Source organism: Bombus impatiens, unplaced genomic scaffold (assembly GCF_000188095.3).
Source record: "Bombus impatiens unplaced genomic scaffold, BIMP_2.2 scf_0197, whole genome shotgun sequence".
In the NCBI taxonomy this organism is placed as follows: domain Eukaryota; kingdom Metazoa; phylum Arthropoda; class Insecta; order Hymenoptera; family Apidae; genus Bombus; species Bombus impatiens.
In genome coordinates, this window is record NT_176616.1 from 2,631,592 (window position 1) to 2,658,282 (window position 26,691).

Consider the following 26,691-nt stretch of genomic DNA (forward strand, 5'->3'; position numbering starts at 1 on the left):
ACATAGGTGAATATAATCTATACAGATTTTTCATGTTGTATAAGCGTACGAGATTTAAGTACTAACAATAGGTGTGAATACATGTGTATGCAATACGTTCATAGATTTATGGTATATGTAAATGTATTTGTTTGTAAACAATTTTTATTATGTACAATTTAGTGTATTAGTATATGAAATGATATAATTTCAGAAATAACTAATAGAAATATAGAAGACAAAATGAACGATACTAGTAAAGATGATTCTTACGAGGTAGCAAAATGTGGTAAATGGATTAATGAGCGTAATTTAAATAAGGTTTGAGTCTTTTATTTCTATGATAGTTGTCTTATTAATTAGAAATATATGATATGTAATATAATTTTAATAAAATATTTAACTTTCTTCTATATTTCCAATAGGCTAAAAACACGATTTTGAGGTTAGATGTATCTGTCATTATATTGACATATACTATAATATTTCATGAATATATTTACAATTGAAAGCAGTCAAGTTCATAATTATAAATACATACTACAAATATCAGTCTGATAACTGTTCTATATTTCTAGGTCTGCCTACAATTCCCTGATAACCTTTTACCAGATTCAGTAGAAATTGCATTACGTTTGGAAAACTGTATCAACAAGAAAGTATATATTTTGGGAGATACTTCTTATGGTAGTTGTTGTGTTGATGAAATAGCTGCTCAGCATATTAATGCTGATAGCATAATACATTTTGGTCACGCTTGTCTAAATCCAACTACTCGTTTACCTGTGTTTCATGTGTTACCCAAACAAGAAATTGATATATCAGAACTTATTAGTAAATTTAAATTAAATTTTGTGGATCAGACTGAAAAAATTTTATTTTTTTATGATATTGCTTATGCACATAAAATTGGTAAGTTTCTTAAATCTAAAAAAATGTTTATTTAATGTATTCAATTACTTTTACAAATATATTTCTATTTCAGAAAAGATATATAAAATATTAAATGCTGTTTATAAGAATTTAATCTTTACTTCATTAAACTGTATCTCTAATGTAGAATTCACAGATGTCAAAGATGATGCATCTACGATAATCTTAGGTAGATGTTTTAAATTAGATAAGGAATCTAAAATAGAAGATTATATAGCATTTTTCTTGGGAAATGGTGGAAACACATTTACTAGATTAGCAATGACAATCTCTGCAAAAAAATGGTACTATTTTGAAAATAATAGCGTTGTTGAATATGAAATTTTAAACACACCATGGTTAAAAAGAAGAAGATTTGTAGTTGAGAAATTAAAAGATGCTAGAGTTGTTGGTATAGTTGTGGCTACTCTAGGTATTAAAGATTATCTTAAAATAATAACAATGGTTAAAAACATCATAAAAGAAAAAAAGAAAAAATCTTATATTTTAAGTGTTGGTAAAATAAATCCAACAAAACTTGCTAATTTTCCTGAGGTATGTTGAATAATGTTACTTGAAGTATTAAATACATTGCTAATATGGGTAACAATGTATTTTATCTTTCCAGATCGATGCTTTTGTTGTAATAACATGCCCCGAAAATGAAATATTTGATTCTAGAGAATTCTTAAAGCCACTATTAATGCCTTATGAAGTAGAATTGGCATTTAATAGTTCAAGGGAATGTTATACACAATATTGTATGGATTTTAGACAAATACTTCCTGGAGGAGTGAATTATGTTGATTTTAAGCCATCAACAGATTCAGATGTTTCTTTAATTACTGGTGAACTTAGAAACTGTGATGAAAATATTCCATGTACAGACAAGATGAATGCTCTAGCAATTAATAATTCATCAGGTATTTATATGTTTTAAAAGATATCAACAAATTACAATAAAGCATATTTTGTTTAATACCATTATTTTAATGGATTTAGATGTTGTTGCAATTGGGAAAGCAGGAGCAGAATTTTTATATAATAGATCGTGGAAAGGGGTTGAACAAAGATTAGGCAAAGATGCAGTACATTCAGCAGAAATTGGCCGCTGTGGATTACCAAGTTGCTATGAAAACGAGCCGATTTTCAGAGAAGATAATAATGAATGAACATAATAAATATAATAATTTCTATACTCTATTCTCTATATTCTATTATTTCAAGAGAAAGAATGTTGTTTAATTTCTCTAATCTTTACACAGAAGTGTTAGTGATATAATTAATCCTTTCACATACTTTATGTTTCCTATGCTTAACTATAACTGCATAAACTATAACTTCCTATGCTTAACCATGTATTTTGACAAACTGTTAATTAATTAAACGATAAATGTGTTTATTTTCGAAAAAATGCATTATGTCCTGTTTACAAAAAATCAGATAAGAAGTGTTTCTATTACTGACAATTGATTAAAAATACACTCGTTAATGCACTGATTAAGAATGACAAAAAGCATTCGTTCCTGAAAGAGTTAATTTTTTTTAATTTTACTGCGTTCTTTATTAATTTATCTGAAACAGTATTAAAAAATAACTTATAGTTTATATGAAACATTTTTTGTTAATTTACGTTTTATGAGTCTGTATAAATTTCCCTGTCAAAACCATAGACTTAGACAGATAGACTACGCATTCTTATATGCGATCTGAAGACCACATTGAAGGGCACAGATAGTACCGAAATCGCCGGGAAGCATCGCGCTCTCTTTCGCATTGTGCAAAAAGTGGGGAGAACAATAAAGGAGCGACCCGCCGTACACCGTCTACGACATAAGGTCTTCCTCTATTTTTTCCCTTTTCTTCCTCCATCAAAATATCCATTAAAGAGAGAAAGGAATAGTCACAATATTGCTCTCTCATTGCTGGGTTACCTTCTCTGCCTCTTACCGACAGTGTTACATTACGTCTTACGGAAATGCGTAGTATATCTGTATATGTCTATGATTGAAGTTGAAACACGTGTTCAATATATGACGTAAGCACATAACGAGATATTGAAATAATCTGAATCAGCTGTCATTGCAATGTTAAACATAACCAGAGAAATGTACATCTAAGTGACGAAAATATTTTAAAAATGAAGTTTTATTCAATTAGTAATAAACTCTTATATAAAAGTTTTATAATTTATATTATATTTTTTGGTTTTAATGTGTGGGCTGTAGTGTCAAATGCGCAAGAGGTTTCTAACCTCAAGCACGAAAATATCACATTGGACAGTACAAATATCGTATTAAAACATTTCACGCCAACAAAGATAAGTACTGATGTATCAGTAGAATCGCATACATCAGAAAACTCTGATAGCAATAATTTAAAATTGAATGCTACTACTTCAAATACAGTAAATACATCTCAAAATGTACTTACAACCTCAGTTCGACCAGATCATGATATTAATCAAACAACAGAAAAAGTTAATATAATATCTACAACTATTATTAATGATAAAAATGGGAACAATATGTCAGATTTCACAATTCCATCACAAAGTCCAGATATTAGTAATGTAACAAACACAAGTACAACAACAGTTGTGCCAGCAGAACCAGTATTACCCGATAAGGGATCCGCAGAAGAAGAACATAATAGTTCTATGTCCATATTTTTTGTCCTCTGTGTTTTAGCTTTAGGTATTTTACTTATACATCTTATGTTACAAACAAATTTTCAATACCTACCAGAGTCGGTGGTAATTGTTTTCTTGGGGGGAGCTATTGGTATGATCATAAATCTCATGTCAAATCAAAATATAGCTAATTGGAGAAAAGAAGAAGCCTTTTCTCCAACTGCATTTTTTCTCGTACTTCTTCCACCAATTATATTTGAATCAGGATATAATTTGCACAAAGGAAATTTCTTTCAGAATATTGGTAGTATTTTAGTTTTTGCTATATTTGGAACAGCAATATCTGCATTTGTTATTGGAGCTGGAATTTATTTGTTAGGATTAGCACAGGTAGCATATAAACTTAGTTTTGTCGAAAGTTTTGCATTTGGATCATTGATATCAGCAGTAGATCCTGTTGCTACTGTAGCTATATTTCATGCTTTAGAGGTAGATCCAGTATTAAATATGTTAGTTTTCGGTGAGTCTATATTAAATGATGCCATTTCAATTGTATTAACTACATCTGTGTTAGAGTCCAATAATGCAACAACTACCAGTGAAGCCATTATACTTGGCTTAAATAGATTTTGTCTTATGTTTTTTGCCTCTGCTGGCATTGGAGTTGTTTTTGCTCTCATAAGTGCTTTATTACTTAAACATGTGGATCTCAGAAAAAATCCTTCTCTTGAATTTGGACTTATGTTGGTATTTACTTATGCACCTTATGTTTTGGCAGAAGGCATACAACTGTCTGGTATGAACATGAATTTTTAAATTTAATATAAAAATGAAATAAATAAATTAAGATAAGTAAATAATTTAATAGTTTAATATAATCAATTGTTTCAGGTATTATGGCAATTTTATTTAATGGGATTGTAATGTCACATTATACACATTTCAATTTATCAACTGTTACTCAAATTACAATGCAACAAACTATGAGAACTTTAGCGTTTATTGCTGAAACTTGTGTATTTGCATATCTGGGATTAGCTTTGTTTAGTTTTAGACATAGGGTAAAGTAATATGATATAAGATTTATATTTAATTTCCATAATATATTTTATATTAATACTGATTATCAATTGTAGGTTGAACCAGCATTGGTTATATGGTCTATAGTTCTATGTCTGATTGGAAGAGCTGCAAATATCTTCCCTTTAGCTTTTCTTGTAAATCGTTTTCGGGAACATCAGATTACTAGAAAAATGATGTTCATAATGTGGTTTAGTGGTTTACGTGGTGCTATTTCTTATGCTTTATCATTGCATTTGGATTTTAGTGATGAAACACGACATGTGATTATAACCACTACTTTAATTATTGTATTGTTTACAACATTAATATTTGGTGGTTCTACTATGCCATTACTGAAATTTTTGAGAGCAGAAAAGAAGCAAAAGAGTAATAGTAGAAGAAAAAGAAAAGATAAAGAAATTTCACTAAGTAAAACTAGAGAATGGGTATGTTTATATATAAAAATATTTATATAAAAAAGATATTTATATTTTGTGTATGTTTTTACTTTAGGGACAAACAATAGATTCTGAACATTTATCAGAACTTACAGAAGAAGAGATTGAAGTATCTTTTCTTCAGTCCCGTATTCGTGGTTTTGCAAGATGGGATCTAAAATTCTTTATCCCCTTTTTCACAAGGAGGTTTACACAGCAAGAACTGAAAGATTGTAAATCTCAAATGACAGATTTAACAAATCAATGGTATCAAGCCATTCGAATTAGTCCAATGGAGTCAGATGATGAAGTAACAACTGCATCAACAGCACAATTAAATATAAATTTGTCCGTGGAAAATCAGAATCAAATACATGGAAAGCAAAGCAAAAGACGTCCAAGTCATGGGTCTATATTAAGTATTTAATTTATTTTGTGTGATGTGCTAAATGTGCTGTCATTGCTCTGCTTATATTGTAAATGTATATGAACTTTCCTTAATAATGACATCCACTACAATTTAACGAACAAATTTTCTGTGATGCTGAGCATAGTTTTAATTTTTTCTTCTACAATATTTTAAAATCCAAGGTCGTAACTCACTTTTTTCTGATTTATATTGCAACGAAATAATATTCTCTACGACAATAAGGTATTATTTCAGAAGAAAGTATATCAATAAAAAAATTATTTATTAGCTCAATGAACAGTTTATGATTGTTATATAGTTATGAAAATTTAGTAATGAAGATCATATGGCATCTAAACATTGCTTTGCTGTCAAAGCTTATTGTTGGTGAGGGGTGAGTTGGGGTATCACTTACAATTTTGAAACATTAATTGCTATTAATTTACAGAGAGGACGAGGATTGGTCTGATTAATTAATGATCAAATAAATTTAGTATCAAGTAAATTATATATAAATTTATGAGTTGTTTCATCAGTTAAAAATACCTGCAAACTCATATTGTAGAAATTGATATTACATTAATATTGGAGAAAGTATAAAAATAACAAATTCCTACATTATATTAACAATGATACAGTTGATCATCTTTAAAAACTTACAAGTTATAATTTTTAAATCACTATGTAATATTATAAGTAATGGATGAGAAAAAGTATTTAATTCACGTTGATTTAATTAACGATGATTAAATAATATAATGTAATAATGAGAAATGTGATATTTTTAAAAATATTTAAATTTCTGCACAATACAGATTATATACATTATAAAATAGTTATACTGCATATCGTGCAAAATAAATATTTGTATGAATTATAAAATTCATATGGCACTAAAAATATACTTATTAGGAAGTATAATTTCATAAAAATATAGGTTAATCTAAGACATAGAGATTTTAATTATTTAGTGCGAATATCAGTTTGACGATTAAAATTTTTTTTAAGTAACTAGTTCTTTGTGAATTATATAAAATAACATATTTTTTATCTGTGTATATACATATATGATACATAAAGATATATTACCATAGGGTATTTATACATTCCATTTTTTCAATAAAATCTGTAACAGTTAGTGTTATAATAGCATATAATTCTAAATTTACACAAGGTCGCTTACTATTGATCATACTATTTATAAATACCCTATTATGTTATTAAAGTATCAGTGTATAAAATGATTACATTTTGTACATACAATATATATGTGTGAAGTATTATATTTTAATTTGTATGATATAAAAGATATATATTTTCTTGTATCTTAATATATGTTTTTATTATATGTAATATTAATTAATAATATGATCCGTTTCCGAAATAAATTTTAGATTGTACTACTTATATTTCATATCCAAAACAGGAAAACAATTTTTAATGTTTTAATAATAACAATTTACGAAAGTATTTTACTTTCATATTTCTTTTATATCGTACTAATTATAAATCACAATATGTGGATGCATATCTTGATTTTTTATGTTGTAATATTTTATTTATCTAATAAATTCGATTATTTTAATATAGTTAGATCGAATAGTTATATTTTCTCAATTTAGGAATAAATATTTTCAATTGTAATCTATAACTTTCACAATTAAAATCTCACTTAATGTATAAGGATATTAATAATTCGAAATATATAGTTTGTATAATAAACCATTGATTCTGAAAAAAGTTTTTTTAGTGATTTCAAAGGCCATATGGAGATAAAAGAAAAAAATACAGTAAATTTTATTTTAATGTGAATTTATTTTTAATATCATATACCGATCTCGGAAGGTGGGTACATGGGTCTGTTATCTTATTTTTCTGCGGCAGGGCACATAACGGAGGCAGCGTCTAAACATCAAATCCGTTTATTTGTTCGAATCATTATCTCTACTTTATTATGTCTACACTTTTTATGCCTCATCTGGTTGTACATTGATTGACTGGAGCATAAGGCATATTTGTCTTTAAAAACGATTTGCTGCAATTTCCTAATACCCTTCTTATAATTGATCTTTTACGATATTTCCTTTTGATCATGAAGATATAATGGTATGAAGGTAAATGTATATATGTATGTATATAGGCATAGAAAACAGTAGTTTTGATTTTATGATACGTTTCTTTCCTCTATTAGTGCAAAAACACATCGAGTATAGGAAATACAGTGATGAACGTTGCATGAAATTTAAATTCAATGTAAGATATTTTTAGAACGATCGAAGTTGATAAAATGAGCAAAATTTGCACCATTTCTTTTTATAAAGAGCACATCATTTGTTTTTATGTTATTTATTTTTTATTTGATATTACGGCAATTTAAATTCTATTCAGCCAACGTTAATACAAGGATAAATATTATTATCCTTTTGATTAATGAAGTATTGTCTGAAAGCATGGTAGAACACACTTGTCTCCTTTTCTGCTAATGCTCCAGTCAGTTTAATTATACATATTCTCTGTTCAAATATTATTCACGCATTGGATTATCACCCAATAAAGTTCTAAAAAGGATCTTCATATATCATGAGCTTCTATATGCATTTTTATCAATAGTTATATCCTTATTAATGCTCAGTACAGTACATGTGTGTATGTACAACATCGAGCAATCGACTAAGCATGCAGAGTTAAATAATCCTACAACGCTATGACCATTATGACGATATATCAATTCGTAAAACAATATCATACCCGATTGTATCCATTTATTACAGAAAATGTTCCAAGGGATTATAATCTGACTAAGTGGTCGTTATACAGCGTGCATAATCCATTGGAGTAGATTTTCAAGCACTTCCCTAAACTTATAAACTTTTTTTTTTTTAATGCAGACGCTTCGGTCTAAAAATGTGTAAAATCCCCAATTCCATTTCAATATATACAATATCTCATAGATACGTGTGTGTTACACACGCCACAATTTACATAATATAACTTGGTGTTCATGTAAGATTCATTTTCTTTTATTTTATCAAACATCAGATTTCCATTCCGAGTCCACAATTTTATCTGCCGATCCACGTTTTTTAACGTTGCAATATTACAAAAAATCACATTGTATGTTCCATTTACATACGTTTCCTTGATACTGATATTGTTTGTTCCTCCTCAGTGCGTTAATAGTTTTTATAATTCATTTACTATTTTCTTGCTTTTTTATGATCGAAGAATCTTATCCCAACGATAGCAGATTGAAAGAAACATGTAATAGTGAGAATTCTTGAAGACCCAGTTCAGACGAATTTTAAGAACAAAATTAGATTTCCTATATCGAACTTAGCTCACTATGTATAATTAATGCGCGTAAATTTTAATCATTCAGTCATATCTTTACATGGCGCATGATTAGATCTACTGACTGGAACATAAATCTGTAAAAGTTCCAAATTTGGGTCCCTGTATAAACAAGCCTCTTTGGCTTTGCTTAACTCTTCATTGATCTTTCTTGTTCTGTACTCGCAGAAGTGGTTCTTCTATTATGGTATTATATAATATATTATAAGAAAAAAAAATGATGCGCAACGAGCTTTCAAGTTTTAATATATGTACGAATACATTACTTCTTCAAACCTTAGAGGGAAACGAGGGGGGGCGGGCGGTCTCTCGTACATCAAGCTATACACATTTTTTGCTGTTAATGTATGTTAATTTCATCCTAACTATCCTAGCGCCAAGCAGCGAATCACACCTACATAAATTGTCATTAGATTTATTCTATGTATATATGTATATCTATATATATATATATTTATATATTTATATGTATATTTCGGTATGTATAATCGTAATGTGCGACTACGCGGTGAAATCGCATGTCGTTGAAATCCGTTGAACCGTTACTAAAAAAACCAATCATTCGCTTATCATACAACATGATTGTTGCACAATTGCAAATTATCATTCGTTTTTGAAGATCCTCCTCGCTTGGTAACATACATCGTATTATATATTGTTCTTCATCAAAATGAGAATTATCATTAACAACATAGAAACACACAATGATCGGTTACCAGTCATCAGCTAGAGGGACGGCCGTGCAAAAATTCGAGATGTACTTTGGAAAAGACATTCTTCCATGCAATTCCTTGTGTTCTTGTTATTTACTGCACTGTTTCCGGATTTCACTGGCCGCGTTTCATAAAATAATATCGGTGTATATAACTACGATAACTTCGGTTGCGTACTGTACAAATTCAACACGATTGCCATCATCAGTCCCAAGATCATAATTACGGTGGGATCACATGATTACACGGGGATAGTTAAGCAAGTACGATAATGTGAAATGAAAAGCTTGAATTTCATCGATCACAGTACAGGTAGAAGAGGCATTTTCGTTAAGGATATGCATAGAAATAAAATAAAATAAACAAATATTCTTACGACCTGAATCATGTATCTCTATTAAATATTGTAAAAGTCAACATCAACAATCCCATATCTTTCCTTTCATTTTTCGAAAGTACGAATATTAAATGTTAAAGTGAATTATGGATTAAACTACTAGAGTAGTCTCTTTTTAAGACTCATCGATTTACAAACTCTTAACAAAAATAAACGTAACTATATTTAAATAGCTTACTTTAAGTAATTATTTTTCTCTTTTACCCGGAATAAATATATTCTCAACTAATGAAACGTAGTTAATAATAACTGTCCTTTTCATATGCATCTCTACCAGTTTCATTCAAAATGCTTTTTAACTACTCAGTTTTTTGATGATGAAATGATTTTAAATTGGCAGACACAGCGAAACAGAACATTCGTTTGGAAGCATAAACAGAATTCAACAACACAAATATATTTGTGATGTTGAATGTTCACTAGTTCAATGATCGTACTGTTTCGCTATCTTCATTATAAAATAGAAGACAATTTATCGGCAGAGAGCTTAATAATCAGTCAATAGCTCGAAGTAAAGAAGGTCGCGCAGAACTTAACATCGTATCTCCTTTACCATGGTTATTTTATGTTTACCGAAATTTCAGTCATGATGTAGAAACTAGTCTCCCTTTTTCATAATTGTACAATATGTATATGATACACGCTTCTCAGCAGTATAAAGAAATGTATAATAAATAAAAGTGAACGAAAATATATACCACAAATGTTGAATGCCTCGATTATTGTTCGAAATCCGACAGTGTATATGCATTTGCAATAATTCCATTACAAATTCATTTTTTGATACCTATAAGTTTATTATTTATGTGATAGTTAAAATTTATAATTATTGTAAGATTACTATATATTACTACAAGCTCGAATCCTTTCGTCTGGTTTATTTTCTAGTTGAATAAAGTATGCACTGTCTTATTCCGAAACATATCTGTTGTTTTACCAAGAATCTGGCGACCAACTCTTAATTATACTAACAATATATGTATTTCTGCATTCATTGAATTTGTACAAAGATTCAGTTCCTTAAACACATGTTCCGGTATGTGCTATGAGTATCTTTTTAATCAGTATAGAGACAATGATAGTAATGATTATTATATTTTTTTCTGAACACACATTAATTAAGCACAAGGAGAGATCACAGAGAAAAAACCTGCTATTAGTAAATTTCGAATAATCAATTTAATGAAAAAGAAATATTTTAATGAAAATTTCAATATTCGTTATAATACAACAATGGGCTTGCCCTTTCTTAAAGTACATTATGAGTAGGTCCCATGACTCTTGGGATATTTTATAAATTAAGTGACAAGTAGTGTAAAGGATAATATAACGATGACCATGTAAAATAATAAAGTACTATGAAATTTTAATTTAAGGTAGCATTATACTAAATGAAAAACATGATTTAACAAATTTATAAATACACAAGTAGGCAGCCATCGTCGAGAGTGTTACAATTAGAAGCATACTCAACTGTAGCAAATATTGGAATTTGGTGGAATGTAGCAAGTTCTTTCTTTTCCAATTGTCCCAATATTAAATATCTCCTTTGCTGTATGAAATTAGTCATAATCACGTGGACGTAAATGACAATCAAAATTACCAATAGCTAAAAAAGGTAAAAATCATTTCTAAATTATAATTTATAAAATATATTTTTAATAATTTTGCATTCTGTAATATTAAATATTATAACATTATTACATTATGTATGTATATTATAATAATATTATAATATTAAATATTAAATAATTTTATACTGTGCGTTTTCTTCACTGGTGATGCACTCGTCACGCAAAAATAAAGCTATATGTATAATGCGAAAGAACCTGACCATTGTCGGTCGTTGCCTCTTGTCACACTCCCGACATATGTATAATTACATCAGGATGGTAGAAGTGTAGTTGTGTTGAAGAATTTAAAGATAAAACGATAAAAAAAATGATCACTTTTTGATTTTCAGCCATGGATGCTTCAGGCACTCTGCTGCTGTAGCTCGCATACTCGGGTCAAACGCTAGCATCGGAGTTAGGAACTCTTCAAACTCGCGCGCTTCTCTTGGCGACCAATCGTACTTTTCTGTAAGCACCTCGTACAGTCCCCAAGGTTTTAGTCCAGTAATCCGCTTCAGTTCACCTTTCTTATTGAAGTACATTTTTGAGTTTTTGCCAGAAAGAGCAATATGTCTTGGTATTTCTCCAAGCAATTCAATAATATGTGCTAAATGATCTTCGTCTCTGTAATAAAGAAGCAAAATGTACTTTATAATGATACTAATAAATAATTTTAAACAATTACAAAAAAGATGATGCTTTACCTGCAATAATAATTACCACTATGTGGTTCAAAGAGATAATCACCAGTCGCTAGTTCAAATGCCATACAGGCAGTGGACCATATATCTGCAGATGTATCATATCCAGAGCCTAATAACACTTCTAATGATCTATATTGACGAGTTTGAATATCATCTGTAAATTTTCTGTAGACCCAACATGCATTACCAAGATCTGCTATTTTTACTTCAACATCACATTCTACTAGGGCAGGATCTAAAGGAGCTACAGATGCTCTTTTCAATTGTTTACTTTCAGGTGGATGTAAATTGCGACCTATAAAAAATAATAAATGTAAAGTTATTGTAATTATTTATAAGTTATATAATATAGTACTGTAAATTTTACCTTCACTACACTCGTCTGTATCTTCATGATCAGGTGAATGTACTTCTTCACCACAATTCTTCTCTATGTCACATGAGTTTGCATTTTCCATTTTTTCAGGTTGTTGAGGTAATTGATTTTCTGCTTTCTCTTCAGCTGTTAAACTATCTACACCATTTATGTGTAATGAAGGTGCTGATGGTTCTAAGATATCAGGTGAACCTTTGCTTTCAGTATTATCTTCTATACTTTCTGTATTTATGTCTTGATCTGGACTATTTGTTTCTAATTCTCCATTTGCTCTTGTACTATTTGCGAGTTTATCTTGTTCTTCAAGTTCTTCTATTTGTTCCATTTGTTTCTTTAATAATTCATTTTGACGTTTCGCTTTCTTCTTAAGCTTTTTCTTTTTATTTTTTGACATTTTAGAATTAGGAGTAGGTTCTTGGAATTCCTTTGGTGCAGTTGAGATTAAAGATACTGGCAACTTCATTCCAAGTGAATGTAATTCTGTAGCTTCACAAGCCAATTTTCTTATATAAGCTTCATCAACACAAACAAGGACATTTTCGGGTTTGATGTCTGTATGAATAATTTTACCTAAAAAAGAAAAGTATTTTATGCTAGTAATTAATTCCTATGATAATAATGTTAAATATGTCAAATTTAAATCATGTTAGAATAACCTATTGACACAAATTGTATCCAGTATAGTAATATTAAATACTAAACACGGTTTTCATTAAAAAAATCTTACATTTATTATGTAGATAATCAAGACCTTCAAGAACTTGTCTGATGATACGTTTAACATTGTTTCTTGGAATTCCTCTATAGTTGGATTTGATGATCAATTTTAGAAGATTATGCCCAAGCACTTCAAATACCATGCAAACATGCAAACCATTAATGCCACTGATCTTGAAGTCATTGAGTAACTGGACGGTTTTATTGCGTTTAGGATCACTGGGATCTATATCACGCACATCTTTTAATAATTTAATTTCATCCAATGCAGTTTCAGTAAAATGAGATGCAGATTTGACGACTTTAAGTGCCACAAATCGTTTATCCTGAAGAACACATTTTAGAACATTCCACTTATAATTTTACCGAACAAAAAAATGCCTTTTATTATAAATCAGATATATACCTGTAAATCCCAACAAAGCCAGACTGTTGAAAAATGACCCCAACCAAGTTTACGAGTTACATGATAACGATTTAAGAATAAATCTCCTATTTTAACAGGATGATATCCTCCTTTACAATAGTCACTACTGTCCTCTTGTTCTTCATCCTCACTACTGTATACTTCATCACCATCCTCCATTGTTTCGTTACTTGAGCTATGACATGGTTCCAATCTGTAAGTTCCAGTTAGGAAAGGTAGGGAGCAAATCGAATCAAAAAATAAAAGACTACAGACTGCTTTCAAAAATTTTCATGGGGCTTTCAACAGATAAAAGTTTCTAAATTAAATTATTCCATAATAAAACGGAACACAACGAAATACATTTATTCAAATATTTATTATTTTTCGCAAGAGTTATCGAATGATAAAATTTATCCATGTTGCTGTGTAAAAAAGATTTTGATAGAAAGTTTGATGGAACTTTCATATCATATCAACGACATTTACATAAATAACAAAATGACAGTTAGAATAGTATCAACGTAATAGAATGAAATGACATATTAAAGAAACTCAGATACCTGTTTCCATTGTCACTGGAATATGGTCTCTGTGCAGAAGCATCCTGATAGAAACCCGATCCTTGTCCTTGTTGAGTAGCCGATGCTTTCGAGCATTGAGCTCCTGATGTTTCTGATTCATCTTGAGCGTTACCCTTTCCTTTTCGCTTACTTGGCTTGTGCCTTTTTTTTTTGGCCTGTATTGCTAGGACTCGCCTGTTCACGTCTGTCTTTGCACTCATACCGTTCTCTGCACCTCGATTCGTCGGGCCGCTTTCGTCTCTTTCTTTAACACTTCTCACACTTCCGTCTTCGCTTCCTTCCGTAATTTTTCGTTTCAATGGAGGCACTTACACCCGTTACCGTCACCCACCCCGGGTTTACGAACGATATGATTATGATGCGGTTTATTATCGTCTCATTTCTGCGCTGTGCCGCGCACTTCGTTCGGCGGTTGTTTGAGTATGGCCGCCCCCGCCCACTCACAATCTCCTACTTCTCTCTTCGTTAATGCTTGTTACTCAATAATTCAGTATACTTTTCTATCCCGTGGTAGGAATCGAGCTTCCAATTCGATCTAAAGCCTTTAAATAATTATTTTATAGTTTCTGATGCTTCGGTTATTCTAAAGTCTCTATTCTATCCTTTGATGAAATTCATAGAGTACTCTGTACTTAGCTTAAGGTTTCCTTTGGTGAAACTTGAAACACGTTTCGATGAATAATGTATTAATCACATCGCAGCCAATCAAAAATAATGTTTAGTATCAGCTAGTATCATATTATATAACGATAACATACCAATTATAATTAACACATATATAATCAATGGAAGCACATTATACGAAATATATCTAAATTAATCTCTTATATTTTGTATAAAATTCTTCTGTATTTTTTCATTATGCTCAGATTAAGATCTTATATAAGAAATCATTTATGTATAAAATAATTTCTATGTTAATCTATATAAATACTTTCTATATAAAAAAATTAGATAACTATTAATAGTACGCATGAATAACGAATTTTAAATGAGAAACATTTAGTTATAATTGTACAACTATAGAATCTGTTACAAGATGGCAATACTATATACGTGAATCATAATATCCAAAAGTACCGCCAACTGTATATGACACATTTCTGGTTATAACCAAAAAATATTTTTGTGGGTGACGTTTGATCGTAGAATCTTATTAGATTTTTCGACGTATGATTTGGTTATTACATAGTATTTATATGTCCCACGCACTACGTTAAAGAAGTGTTAATAAAATGGACACCATATTTCATGAGAAGGTAAATAATAATATACATGAGCATCTAATGACTTTCTCCAATGTAAATCGTTTTAACGGCAAAGTTTATTACAGCAAGAGGGATTTTTATGCGCACAACATTGTTTAAACGCACTTCTACAAGGACCATATTACAATGCTGTAGATCTTGCTAGTTTAGGTCATCAAATGGATGAAGAGGAGAGGATAAGAATGGCAGAATCTGGTGTTGACAGCGAAGATTATAAACTTTTTCTAGAGGTGAATCTGTGCATTGTAGATATTTTGCATCTTTTATTGCAATATATTGCATAATATAATAACAAATTATAACTTTTTAAACATTCTATGATATTCGTCAATTTATTTTACTTGAAATATTAATATGTACTAATAATATCATATGTGGTAAAGGGCATTAATTATTTTGCTTAGCAACCATCAGGAAATATGGATGACAGTGGATACTTCTCAGTTCAAGTAATCAGTAGTGCGTTAAAAGTTTGGGGATTGGAGTTAATTCCATATAATAGTACGGAATCAGCAGCTATAATGGCACAGAATGACCCTTTGTATGTTACTTAATTGTTTCTAATTCATTTAAAAGATAGTTTAAAGATATTTATTAAGTATAATTATTTTGTATCACTATAAATGGAGAAATTAATATATAATTTATATTTATATATTATATATACATATATGCATGAATTATTATATATCAAAACTTACAGTTAAATTTTATTATTTATATATAAATTTAAAAGAGGCCTATTATTTTTAGAGAAATGAAAGCATATATTTGTAACTACAAAGGTCATTGGTTCACTATAAGAAAAATCGGAAGACAATGGTTTAATTTAAATTCAGTCCTAAGTGGGCCAGAACTTATATCGGATACTTATCTTTCAATGTATTTAGCCCAGTTGTTACAAGAAGGTAAACATCTTAATGAAATATAGTAAAGAACAAAATTATATATAGGTAATTACATATTTTTATAGGTTATTCTATTTTTATTGTTATTGGTGCACTTCCACAATGTACTGCAGATGATATTCTTATGAAAAATCCAATAGAACCTATGTCAAAAGGACAAACATCATTAAGAACAAAACCAAAAGGTTATTATCTAGGTATCAAAGGAAAAAATAATGAATTTCTAAATACTGTTCATTCTAGAAAAAATTGTATTATTTCACAATAGCATATTTTCTTCTACTACATTGAGCATTTTTCGTTTTACAGCTGTAAGTAATAATGTGATATCAAATACGTTTACCAGAACATTAACTAGTAAAGAAAAGGTACCGACAAGCAAGTTACAAGAAAAGATAATTCCCATAAAGATTGAGAAAAGTGATGAAGATGATGATGAAAATACAGAATTACAAAGAGCACTTCAATTAAGTTTTGAAGAGAATAAAAGAAACGATGTAGATAAATATCTTAAATTAAGTTTGGATTTTCATGATTACAATAAAAAAGCATGTGGGACTGATGACACAGATGAGGACGATGATTTAAGGAGGGCTCTTCAATTAAGTTTAGAGTGTGCTACTGCTCCTTCAACGCCAGAATCTGAAGATTTACACTGGCATCAATTAAATCACTTTGGTACATACTCAAGAACGTCAAATGGAGAAACTTCACAAAAATTGAATATTTAATAATATGTGCAAGAATATTTTTAATATTATATTAAAATAAATTTTATTTGTAAATTATAAATAACTAGTTACTTTGTGTAGTATGGATAAGTATTTCAAAAATAAATATATAAATAAAAGATCTGTACATGTTATAAGTTTTAATTGATTGCATTACTGGTTTATTTTACCAATGCTTAATGTTATTTAACCCTTAGAGTGCTGAATACTCGCGGCCTATGCGGTCCGTACGGACGGCGCGCGGCCAGCACTGACGATCGCTGTGGACGGAGTACTTTTTCGCTAGTCTGAACTCTGTTGATTGACTATTCGAAGCGTAAATCGTAATAAGTTATAGTAATTCTTTTGCACGAGATTAAATAATTCAAGAGCGTTATTTTTTAGTATTAATTATTTATTATAAGCATAAGTTAATAATTCAGTTGTGTGTGAAAAATTGCAAAACAATTATCAATATATAATCCGACATCGCATTTTCTGCATTTGTATTGCGTGTCACTCCTTCTCTTATTTTTCACACAAACAAGACATTTTCTTCTTGATAATTGTGCTGTGCTCGCATGATTAGGGCATTTTGATGGAAAATGCCTATCAGTTAAACGAAATGGTAAATCCTCAGACTTTCTCTTCCTTCCTCTTACCATGCTTCTACGTTGGAAATATTTTCGTAAAATCTCTTATCAACGCTAAATGAAATTCACTAAATTTTTGTTTCGAAGCAGTAGATTTTTGATATAAAATATATGTATTATATATAGCTAAATCTAACAAGTGGAAAAATAATTTTTTGTACCACTTTATAGTTTCCCATAGGGAATTAAGTGTACTCAAAATCATATCAACTCTATCTACAGCATCCATGTTGGAATTATAGTCGGCAATACATGATGGTTTCTTCTTATATAATCCTGTACGATAATCTCTTTTCTCAGATTCAATCAATGCAGCTGCATGTGCAGAAGACAACATCCAAACCTCCTTTTTATCATGCAATTTCATTGCCAATAAAATACCAGTCGATCTGTAGCACATTTCTCCTCTCTTTAACTTTTCTTCCATGTGGGGCATATCTCTCCTATTTTTACGAATGGTTCCAAATGCGTTGGTTTTGTTTTCATGTAATAAGGTATATAAATGTGGACTCATGTACCAATTATCCGTAATTAGTGTATGGCCCTTTCCAAGATATGGCTGAAGCAGCGTCATCACATCTCCAGAAATTCCAATGGCTGTGTTACTTCTACTAATGTTTGTTTTTTGTCCAGTATAAATTATGAAGTCCAATACATAATTAGTTTTACAGTCACTAAGGAGAAATAATTTAATGCCGAACCTACTTCTCTTGGATGGTATAAACTGTTTAAAATAACATCTGCCCTTGTACAGCAATAGACTTTCGTCGACGCATAGATTTTCGTAAAGTACAAATGATTGCGAAAAAGAAATCTTTAATTTATCGATTACTGGTCGCTAAAGTGCAATATTTGTAAGTTAAAGTGCAATATTTGTAATAATACCACGTATCGATCTCGTGCCATTATTTTGCGGAAAATATTGCCTTTCAACAGTTCGTCCGTAGACCGATATTCTCTCAAAGACAGTTTCTTCGAACGCGGCATTAGCATTGAAATGCATAAAAATACGTACACTTCAGGGACTGAAACATCCTTCCAATTCGTCAAAAGGGAATTCTTTTTATATGCTGTACACTGTTGTACGCATTTGAAATAATTGTTTGCCTGCTCGGTAATTTGAGCGACTAATTCTTCCGAAAATATCATTTGAAAGGCGTCTAAAGGTGTTGATTCTGGGTTCAGATTTTCTTTCACTCCTGCATTTTGTTCGTCAAAGATATGTAGTTTAGGCATTAAATTCGTTTTTGATCACAATAATATTCCTGTTTGGTAAGAGGTCTCGATATTTGCAGGTACTTCTGAACTTTTCTCTTCTGAAGATGTACTTAGTGTTCTAGGCCGTTTTCTATTTATTCTTTGATCGATCGATTCTTCACTGTCTGATGATGGTGGATCAAACTGGTACACATCATTCATCAAATCGCCTGAATCGTAATTTTCTATTTCGCTGTCGTCTCTTGTAAAATATTCTTCAATATTACTTGCCATTTTGAAGAGTGTCACAAGTAAAAGATAATCAAATAGATTATATAGGGCACTATCGTGAATATAGATTATATAGGGCATTATCTTGGACTCTCCGGTATGTGACGAGCCTCTGAGGTTCTTGAAAGTTGTTATAAATTGTCTTTATGCCGCGGATTTTCTGGGTGTCCTTGGTCGTTGTCCGGTACGGAACTAGACAACTGTTATAACGAGGCATTATTGGCATTTGTTTACTGCCGTTACTAAGAAATGTATTTATATTTATCTCACACAAACGTAATAGTATTACTTCTGCGTAGGTGTTCGGAAAAATTGACAAACGCATATATGCGTCCTTAGTCCATGCCGGACACTTACAAAAAATGCATATATGTGTCCTTAGTCCACACCGATAGCTTTCGCCAGACGCATATATGCGTCCATAGCACTCTAAGGGTTAAAGAACACTCCATTTTGTATTTTTAACACAAATATGAAACACTTGCTTTTTTGAAACACTTCGGCAAAATATTAAACTTGACAGTTTTTCGAACGCACTTTAATATCATTGGTTTAAATTTTTCCTGGACATAACTCAAAAACGTTATGTTGAGAACACACTTTCATTTTCATGTGCACCCTATTTCTATAATCAACCAATTATTTATTCTTTATTAAATTTATTAGCTTTTAAATATAAATTTATAGTTTTCTACGGTTAATAGGACTAGCGAATAATTGTTTTTGTAGCAATATTACCAGATGGCTATGAACCCAAATTTTTAGCTGTAGTCACTCTGTAGTTGCTCCTGTTTTGTATGTGAATACTGAATGTTGACATTCAACATGGCGGCATGTCGTCAGTGCTGTGCTGTGTCGTGGTGAGTTTTATAAATCTTTTTAAAGCTATTTGATTATGAGCTTTGCAATGAAACATTTATAATTAGCAGAATTATTTGCTTCCTGACAATTGTATATATATTTTATATGCATACGGGACTTTGATAAATCATTATGATACCCAAAGAAACGAGTGACCTCATAAAAAATTAGATTCTCGTAACTAGCGAGCATGTACAATATTTCAGATTTTTGTTTAGGTACATCCTATAAACAGTTATCGTTATATTGAATTCAATATTATCTTGCATGAAATTCCGTTGAATGAAACGTCTGTTTATTTACTTTTTAAAGAAACTTGTAATTGCTTATATTGTTACATATATTTCAAACATTTTCATGTGGGTGTTCAAGTATTGCATCCCATTTACAGTAAAGTTCGAGAATTATGATTTAAATGATAAATTAATGATAACTATGTTTTGACTAATTGCATCATATCGATAAATGAGGCTTTGAATACGAGTAAAATTTCGAAAAATAAATAAAAGGCAATGAAGAAACAGTGCCAGTTGGAGTATAAAAAGTCAATGTCAAACTGGCAGTCAATTATTGTAAATATCTTATTTATCTCATATGTAACCACAAATAGATCACAAGAAATATATTTTAGAATGCTATATATATTTGAATATTGTGGGTTGAAAAATATATATAATAACCTATATATACAAATGAGATATTATTCTTTTTATTTCTGATAACAATTTTTTTACTTTAGTTAGAATAACACTTCTGTTCTGATTTATGATAGCTAATTTTTTAATTTTGCATGTTGTAAAAGTTTATAATTACAAATTAAAATCATAATAAGAAACAAATAATTTAATTTTATATTCCAATATGTTTATAAAATAATCTATTACTACAAATGTATAATACTTTATCTAAGATACATAAACAATATTGTTTATTTTTTTATTTTAACATAAAGAATCTTCTTTAGATATAATCATATAACTTAGTATATTATTGTAGATGCTTTTTTAAGTATTAAGAGGAAAAGTAATTACTTACTATTATTTTCATAAAGCTCATAATCATTATGATAATACATTTTTATTTCTCTAATGTGTGCTGGATTATATTAATTAAATAAATGTTTTTTATTTCAGCTTGTGTAATTGTTAGTTTAGGACATTTTTGAAACCAAGGCTCACTGTAAATTCCATAATTAAATGCTGAAGAAAGAAACGCTAACATAGAAATATTGGAACAACACAATCACACTCAGCACGCATTGAAGACATCTGAGGATTTTCAAGTCAACATTTATCTTTTAAATCTCCTATGTTTTTTGATTTACTCCTTTTATAAAGGATGACTGCTGTTTAAAAGGAACACAGTTGTTCTAGTGTACGCTAAATTGAGTAAATATCAAACAGTTGTTATAACATGTGCATACATATATGGAAAGTATCAATGGTCTATGACGTGCTAAGAATTTTGTACTTGTATTAATTCGTAAATCAACATTAACTATATTGTTCATTTGTATATTGTGTACACAAGCTTTGTGAGAAAGAGTTAGGTGAGCTATAAAGTGACCGTGATTGTGATTGCGGCTGAGATTGTGCTGCTCTTGACTAATAAAACACTTGTATTCGTATTTAAAGAGTGCCAATTTTGCACAGAGTTGCCTGGGTACTCTCTTATAAATAATTTATGACAAACGTCAAAATACTTTCAAACCCTTCCTTCCACTTCTTGGTCACAAAGGAGCCTGCATTTCTGCAGCATTTTAAAGAGCCTCTCTTCCTCTGTATTAAGTTCTTGTAACATTATAATAGTGAATGAAGATATAAGGTACCAAGAACCGTTCTGTGATATCTATGTTAACACTTAAATAATTGAAAAGACTAAAAATTTCTAAATATAAGTATATATATATAAATATATATTGTGGTGAAACAGAAGTGAACATAAAAGAAATTAAGTAATTGTTTCAAGAAAAGAGGAAAACTTATACGTAAAGATTACATTTAAAATTCTGCAAATTCGAGACAATGTCCAAAAATCCTCAGTGGAAAACGTTCCAGCCGCCAATCATGAACTCTGACCCTGCAATACTTGATTACAAGTCTATGACTATACCAAGTCCCAAAGTTATAACGGGATCACATCAACCAACAACCAATATCTACAGAAATGGTACCAATCATAGTGGTGATCATTATATGATGGATTCACCTCCTGGGAATGGAAAAAATTCTATACAATATGCCGGTTATCCCAACACTAAAATGTCACGTAATGAAGTTACCAGATTTCCTTTTGGAACATTTACAGGAATGGAAGGAAGTACTGGCTATACAGAAGAGCCAACAACAAATAATTCTACTTATCAAGATCAATTTGAGAATCAAGGACCTCGAGAAACTGGAATAATCGAAAAATTATTAGTAAGGATCTTGTTACTTATTCTTTATTAGCTTTTTAATAGTTGTTTTACCATATAATAATTACAATACTATTATTTTCTTTTAGCATTCATATGGATTTATACAGTGCTGTGAAAGACAAGCAAGGTTGTTCTTTCATTTTAGCCAATTTAGTGGTAATATAGAACACTTAAAAATTGGAGATCCCGTTGAATTTGAAATGACTTATGATCGACGGACAGGCAAACCTATTGCTAGTATTGTTAGTAAGATTGCTCCAGAAGTGGTTAGTATATCATTAATATATTTACACAAAAATTATCTAAAGTATTAAATATAATATATAAGGAGCACAGAATCACATAAATATATGATATAGGTGCTAAATGAAGAAAGAGTACTTGGAAATGTAACAACAGAATTGCATACAAATGGTGATACACAAGGACGTATCAGTTATGAAAATCGTGGAGAGTGTTTTTTTCTGCCATATACGAAAGATGATGTTGAAGGAAATGTTACTTTACGTGCTGGTGACAGAGTGTCATTTCAAATTGCTGAGACTCAACGGTAAATCATTTATTTATTATCAACTTTTATCATATTTATACATTATAAATTGTCGCAGAATACAGAGTTAATGCAATACTGCTAATTACAGTGGAAATTTGGGTGCATGTCATGTAAGGTTGGAAAATCCAACACGTCCAGTTCGCTATCGTGGAGTTGTATGCTCGATGAAAGAAAATTTCGGCTTCATTGAACGTGCTGACGTAGTTAAGGAAATTTTCTTTCACTTTAGCGAAGCTAAATCTATGAAAGAAGAACTTAGACTAGGAGATGACGTTGAATTTACAATACAAATACGAAATGTATAAATATTTTCTTCATTCTACATGAACAATTATCGTGCGCGTTTCGTTGAGATAAATTTAATTATTGTTAATATTTCAGGGAAAAGAAGTAGCTTGTAATATTACTAAGCTACCACCTGGTTCAATAGTTTTTGAAGAAGTTAGCAATGAAGTAGTAAAAGGACAAGTATTGAAACCTCTGGAAAGGGGCACTGCAGCTCGTCATCAGAATGATCCATTGCCTGGAAGAATTCGATATAGAGATACACAGCATTCTGAAGTTGAGATTCCTTTTGGTGATAAAGATCAAAAAGGAGATTTTACTCTCAGGTATATTTATAGAATATTTTTATTCATTTTTAATTTTCATTGAAATAATTATGACTTTATATTTGTAGACATGGGGACTGGGTCCAATTTCGTATTGCTACAGATACTAGAGATCAACTCAAGAGAGCTACTGAAATTTTATTGTTATCTGAATCTTTTACTGTATCCGGCGAAAGACGAGAACAAGGCATTATAGTTACACTCAAAGATGGATTTGGCTTTATTCGTTGTGTAGATCGAGATACACGACTTTTTTTCCACTTTAATGAAGTCTTGGATGTTGATAGAGAAATTAGTGTAGGAGATGAGGTCGAATTCACAGTAATTCAAGTAAGTATGATATACATATGTTTCGAAATTATTTTAACATTTTAAATATATTTTAATTAATTATCTTTATATTAGGATCCATCCTCTTCATTTTCAAACAATCGACAAAGTGCAATTAGGTTGAAGCATTTACCAGCTGGTACAGTTCAATTCGAAACAATTATAGAAAAAGATTTATTGGGTACTATAATTCAGGGTATAAATGGTGTTGTACCTGGTCTTATTGGATATACAAAAGAAAATCAACAAAAGAGCGTTATTTTCTTTAGTAAAGATTGTGATCCTAAGAATATTCCAAGACTTGGTGACAAGGTATATTAATATATATATATATGTACTATTGTAATTTTATTAATGCATTTCTTTTAAAGTATTAGTGTTTCAGGTTCAATTTAGTATCTGTCAAGTAAAACGAAATAAAGAACTTGTTGCAGTTGACATATCTCTAATGAACTCTTCTGGTGAAAAAACTCAAAATGGCAACAAAAAATTGAATGATCAAGTTTGTCAAGGTTTCATTGCTGCACTTAAAGATGGATTTGGTTTTATTGAGACTGTAAATCATGATAAAGAAATATTTTTTCACTTCAGGTGAATAATTAACATATACGTATTTAAGAAAATATTATTATATTTCTATCTTTTTATCATCTTTTTATATTTTCATCATTTCTATTTTCTAGCAATTTTGAAGGGGATGTAGGAGCTTTGGAAGTAGGAGCTGATATTGAATGTACGATCAGTTCTGGAAATAGTAGAGGTAATGGTGGTTGCGTAGCCGCGGAATACGTCACATTGCTACCTCGTGGAAGCATTCCTAGGCCAACGCCAGTTAGCGAAGTACTTGATGGAACGGTTATTAGACCTTTACGAAGTGCAAATCCTGACCAGGCAGAGTATGCTGGCTTAATAAAGATAAATGCCGCTAATGAAGACGAAGATACTCCGGAATATGAATTTAGAATTATGGGACTTGTCAACAAACGAGAATTGTTACAAGCTGGTGATCCTGTACAATTACAGGTTGATTCGGCAGGTCACGCCTGTAATATCGTAGCAGTTAGAAAAAAGAGGAGAGCAACAGTTGATGCAGTGAAAGGTCCTTTCGGTTTTCTTGCTTATGAAGTTGATGAGGGTAAGAAGTTATTTTTCCACATGAGCGAAGTTCGAGATCATGCAATACTTCAACCAGGAGATCAGGTTGAATTCGTTTTGATTACGAATCAGCGTACTGGTAAATCATCTGCATGCAATGTAACGCGATTAAGGTGAATTTTTTAAATTGTTTACTTAAATATTTTCTTTTCGTTAATATCTTGATTAATTGATATATCATTCTATTTTCTTTATTATACAGTGATGCAGTTCAACAACGACCCGAACGTTTGATCAGCCGTTTACGTACTACATCTTTGGAAGACACAGGTCCTAAATTAACAATAGTTAGACAACCAAGAGGGCCAGACGGCACACGTGGATTTAGTCAGGAAAGATCCCAGCATACCCCTGGTGCCATCCAAGAGTAATGTCGTATTGAAAGGATTATTGCTTATCCAAATTGTAATCTACATTACTTGTTTTTAGTCCATACACTTCGGTACCGAGATTATTATTATTATAAGCATCGTAAACATTTGCCAAATTGAGACTAATGTGACAACAATAATAACATTGATAATAATCAATTGGATTTTCTTGTTGAGAAAAGAATATAAAATAAAACACAACGAGTCATTTTATCATCTTATAAAGTATAAAGATAATCAGAAAGGCAGTTTGTCTGAACCATTTCAATTTCTTTAAAAAATTTACTGAAAATCTTTTTTTCGAAAAGCATGTAGATTTTTATAATTGTGAACAATGGTTACGAAATATTATTAAAACTTTTAATTACTACATTTTCTTTTCAATAAAAAATTTTAAGATATTTCCTTCATTCAGTTTATTATAGGTACAGTTATAGATTGGAAAATAATTTAACATTGAACTGTTTGACAACCTGTCTGTTTGTAACGTTCAAAGATAATGTCCCGTCTGTCTTTATAAAAATATACGTACATGTTGATAAAATCTTTATTTATATTATTTTCTTTAGAATATTTGTTTTACCCGTAATGTGTATTGCGATCAGTTAAAATAATGTATAATAGTCGGAAATGAAATCATATGCAATACACGGCATATGTGATAATATTAATTGGCCATATAATCAAAAAAATCGAAGAAGACGCATTCGTATTATTTACTAAAATTTATGAATTTACATAATTTTTTAATGGAAGAAGCAGACATGTGTTTTCTACTATATAAATTATTGTAACATGTTACTCTATTGAGGAGAAAATGTCTATGAATTTGTAAAAAAAGTTACAACTGGCCAATTGTTTGTCCTAGATAATATATAACATATAAATATATATACATGTCGTTAAGTTCCTGATGCAGTCTCGTGTTATAAAATCAAACTAGTATTACGGATTCAGTCGATATATAATACAAAAAATTACAAAAAGTACTTATGCGAAGAATAAAAAAATTGCATTTTATAAGTTCTGCCATCAGAAACAGCAAGCGAGGTACACGTGGCATTATGTAGAA

General features: G+C 30.3%; 6 protein-coding genes across 12 annotated transcripts; 4 read left to right on the top strand and 2 right to left on the bottom strand.

The window, feature by feature from the left end:
• Positions 1-2,094, top strand: LOC100747008 (2-(3-amino-3-carboxypropyl)histidine synthase subunit 2). 3 transcript variants are annotated; one of them, XM_003487658.4, is made up of 6 exons: positions 1-71; positions 194-300; positions 558-891; positions 965-1,446; positions 1,520-1,814; positions 1,894-2,094. In XM_003487658.4, the coding sequence occupies exons 2-6, from the start codon at positions 223-225 to the stop codon at positions 2,061-2,063; spliced, it is 1,359 nt and encodes a 452-aa protein (XP_003487706.1). In that variant the 5' UTR covers positions 1-71; positions 194-222; the 3' UTR covers positions 2,064-2,094. The 3 variants fall into 3 exon arrangements, with proteins under 3 accessions (XP_003487706.1, XP_024221840.1, XP_033175519.1); XM_024366072.2 differs by having other exon boundaries at positions 13-111; XM_033319628.1 differs by having other exon boundaries at positions 46-300.
• A 719-nt stretch (positions 2,095-2,813) lies between these two features.
• LOC100747126 (sodium/hydrogen exchanger 8) lies at positions 2,814-6,128 on the top strand. Its single transcript, XM_012382808.3, has 5 exons — positions 2,814-4,319; positions 4,415-4,584; positions 4,660-5,031; positions 5,099-5,430; positions 5,880-6,128. Exons 1-5 carry the CDS (start codon positions 3,032-3,034, stop codon positions 5,902-5,904), a joined length of 2,187 nt encoding a protein of 728 aa, XP_012238231.1. The 5' UTR covers positions 2,814-3,031; the 3' UTR covers positions 5,905-6,128.
• A 1,098-nt stretch (positions 6,129-7,226) lies between these two features.
• Positions 7,227-14,964, bottom strand: LOC100747242 (SRSF protein kinase 3). Of its 2 annotated transcripts, none has more exons than XM_003487660.4 (6): positions 14,272-14,964; positions 13,709-13,922; positions 13,313-13,628; positions 12,577-13,155; positions 12,210-12,504; positions 7,227-12,129 (listed from the first exon to the last, which is right to left on the bottom strand). In XM_003487660.4, the coding sequence occupies exons 1-6, from the start codon at positions 14,490-14,492 to the stop codon at positions 11,838-11,840; spliced, it is 1,917 nt and encodes a 638-aa protein (XP_003487708.1). In that variant the 5' UTR covers positions 14,493-14,964; the 3' UTR covers positions 7,227-11,837. The 2 variants fall into 2 exon arrangements, with proteins under 2 accessions (XP_003487708.1, XP_012238233.1); XM_012382810.3 differs by having other exon boundaries at positions 13,709-13,904; positions 14,272-14,963.
• Positions 14,965-15,233: 269 nt separating this feature from the next.
• Positions 15,234-17,333, top strand: LOC100747362 (ataxin-3). 4 transcript variants are annotated; one of them, XM_024366073.2, is made up of 6 exons: positions 15,234-15,551; positions 15,626-15,790; positions 15,965-16,101; positions 16,314-16,468; positions 16,534-16,665; positions 16,778-17,326. In XM_024366073.2, the coding sequence occupies exons 1-6, from the start codon at positions 15,528-15,530 to the stop codon at positions 17,197-17,199; spliced, it is 1,035 nt and encodes a 344-aa protein (XP_024221841.1). In that variant the 5' UTR covers positions 15,234-15,527; the 3' UTR covers positions 17,200-17,326. The 4 variants fall into 4 exon arrangements, with proteins under 4 accessions (XP_024221841.1, XP_003487709.1, XP_024221843.1 ...); XM_003487661.4 differs by having other exon boundaries at positions 15,235-15,551; positions 16,534-16,653; XM_024366075.2 differs by having other exon boundaries at positions 15,334-15,551; positions 15,616-15,790.
• Positions 17,334-17,623: 290 nt separating this feature from the next.
• Positions 17,624-24,413, bottom strand: LOC117151399 (piggyBac transposable element-derived protein 4-like). Its single transcript, XM_033319629.1, has 2 exons — positions 24,403-24,413; positions 17,624-19,765 (listed from the first exon to the last, which is right to left on the bottom strand). Exon 2 carries the CDS (start codon positions 18,403-18,405, stop codon positions 17,848-17,850), a length of 558 nt encoding a protein of 185 aa, XP_033175520.1. The 5' UTR covers positions 18,406-19,765; positions 24,403-24,413; the 3' UTR covers positions 17,624-17,847.
• On the top strand, positions 20,031-26,510 carry LOC100747483 (cold shock domain-containing protein E1). The gene is made up of 11 exons (XM_003487662.4): positions 20,031-20,179; positions 21,314-22,600; positions 22,686-22,865; positions 22,959-23,149; positions 23,241-23,451; positions 23,534-23,763; positions 23,832-24,093; positions 24,169-24,405; positions 24,479-24,684; positions 24,777-25,361; positions 25,451-26,510. Exons 2-11 carry the CDS (start codon positions 22,205-22,207, stop codon positions 25,617-25,619), a joined length of 2,667 nt encoding a protein of 888 aa, XP_003487710.1. The 5' UTR covers positions 20,031-20,179; positions 21,314-22,204; the 3' UTR covers positions 25,620-26,510.
• Positions 26,511-26,691: the final 181 nt, after the last annotated feature.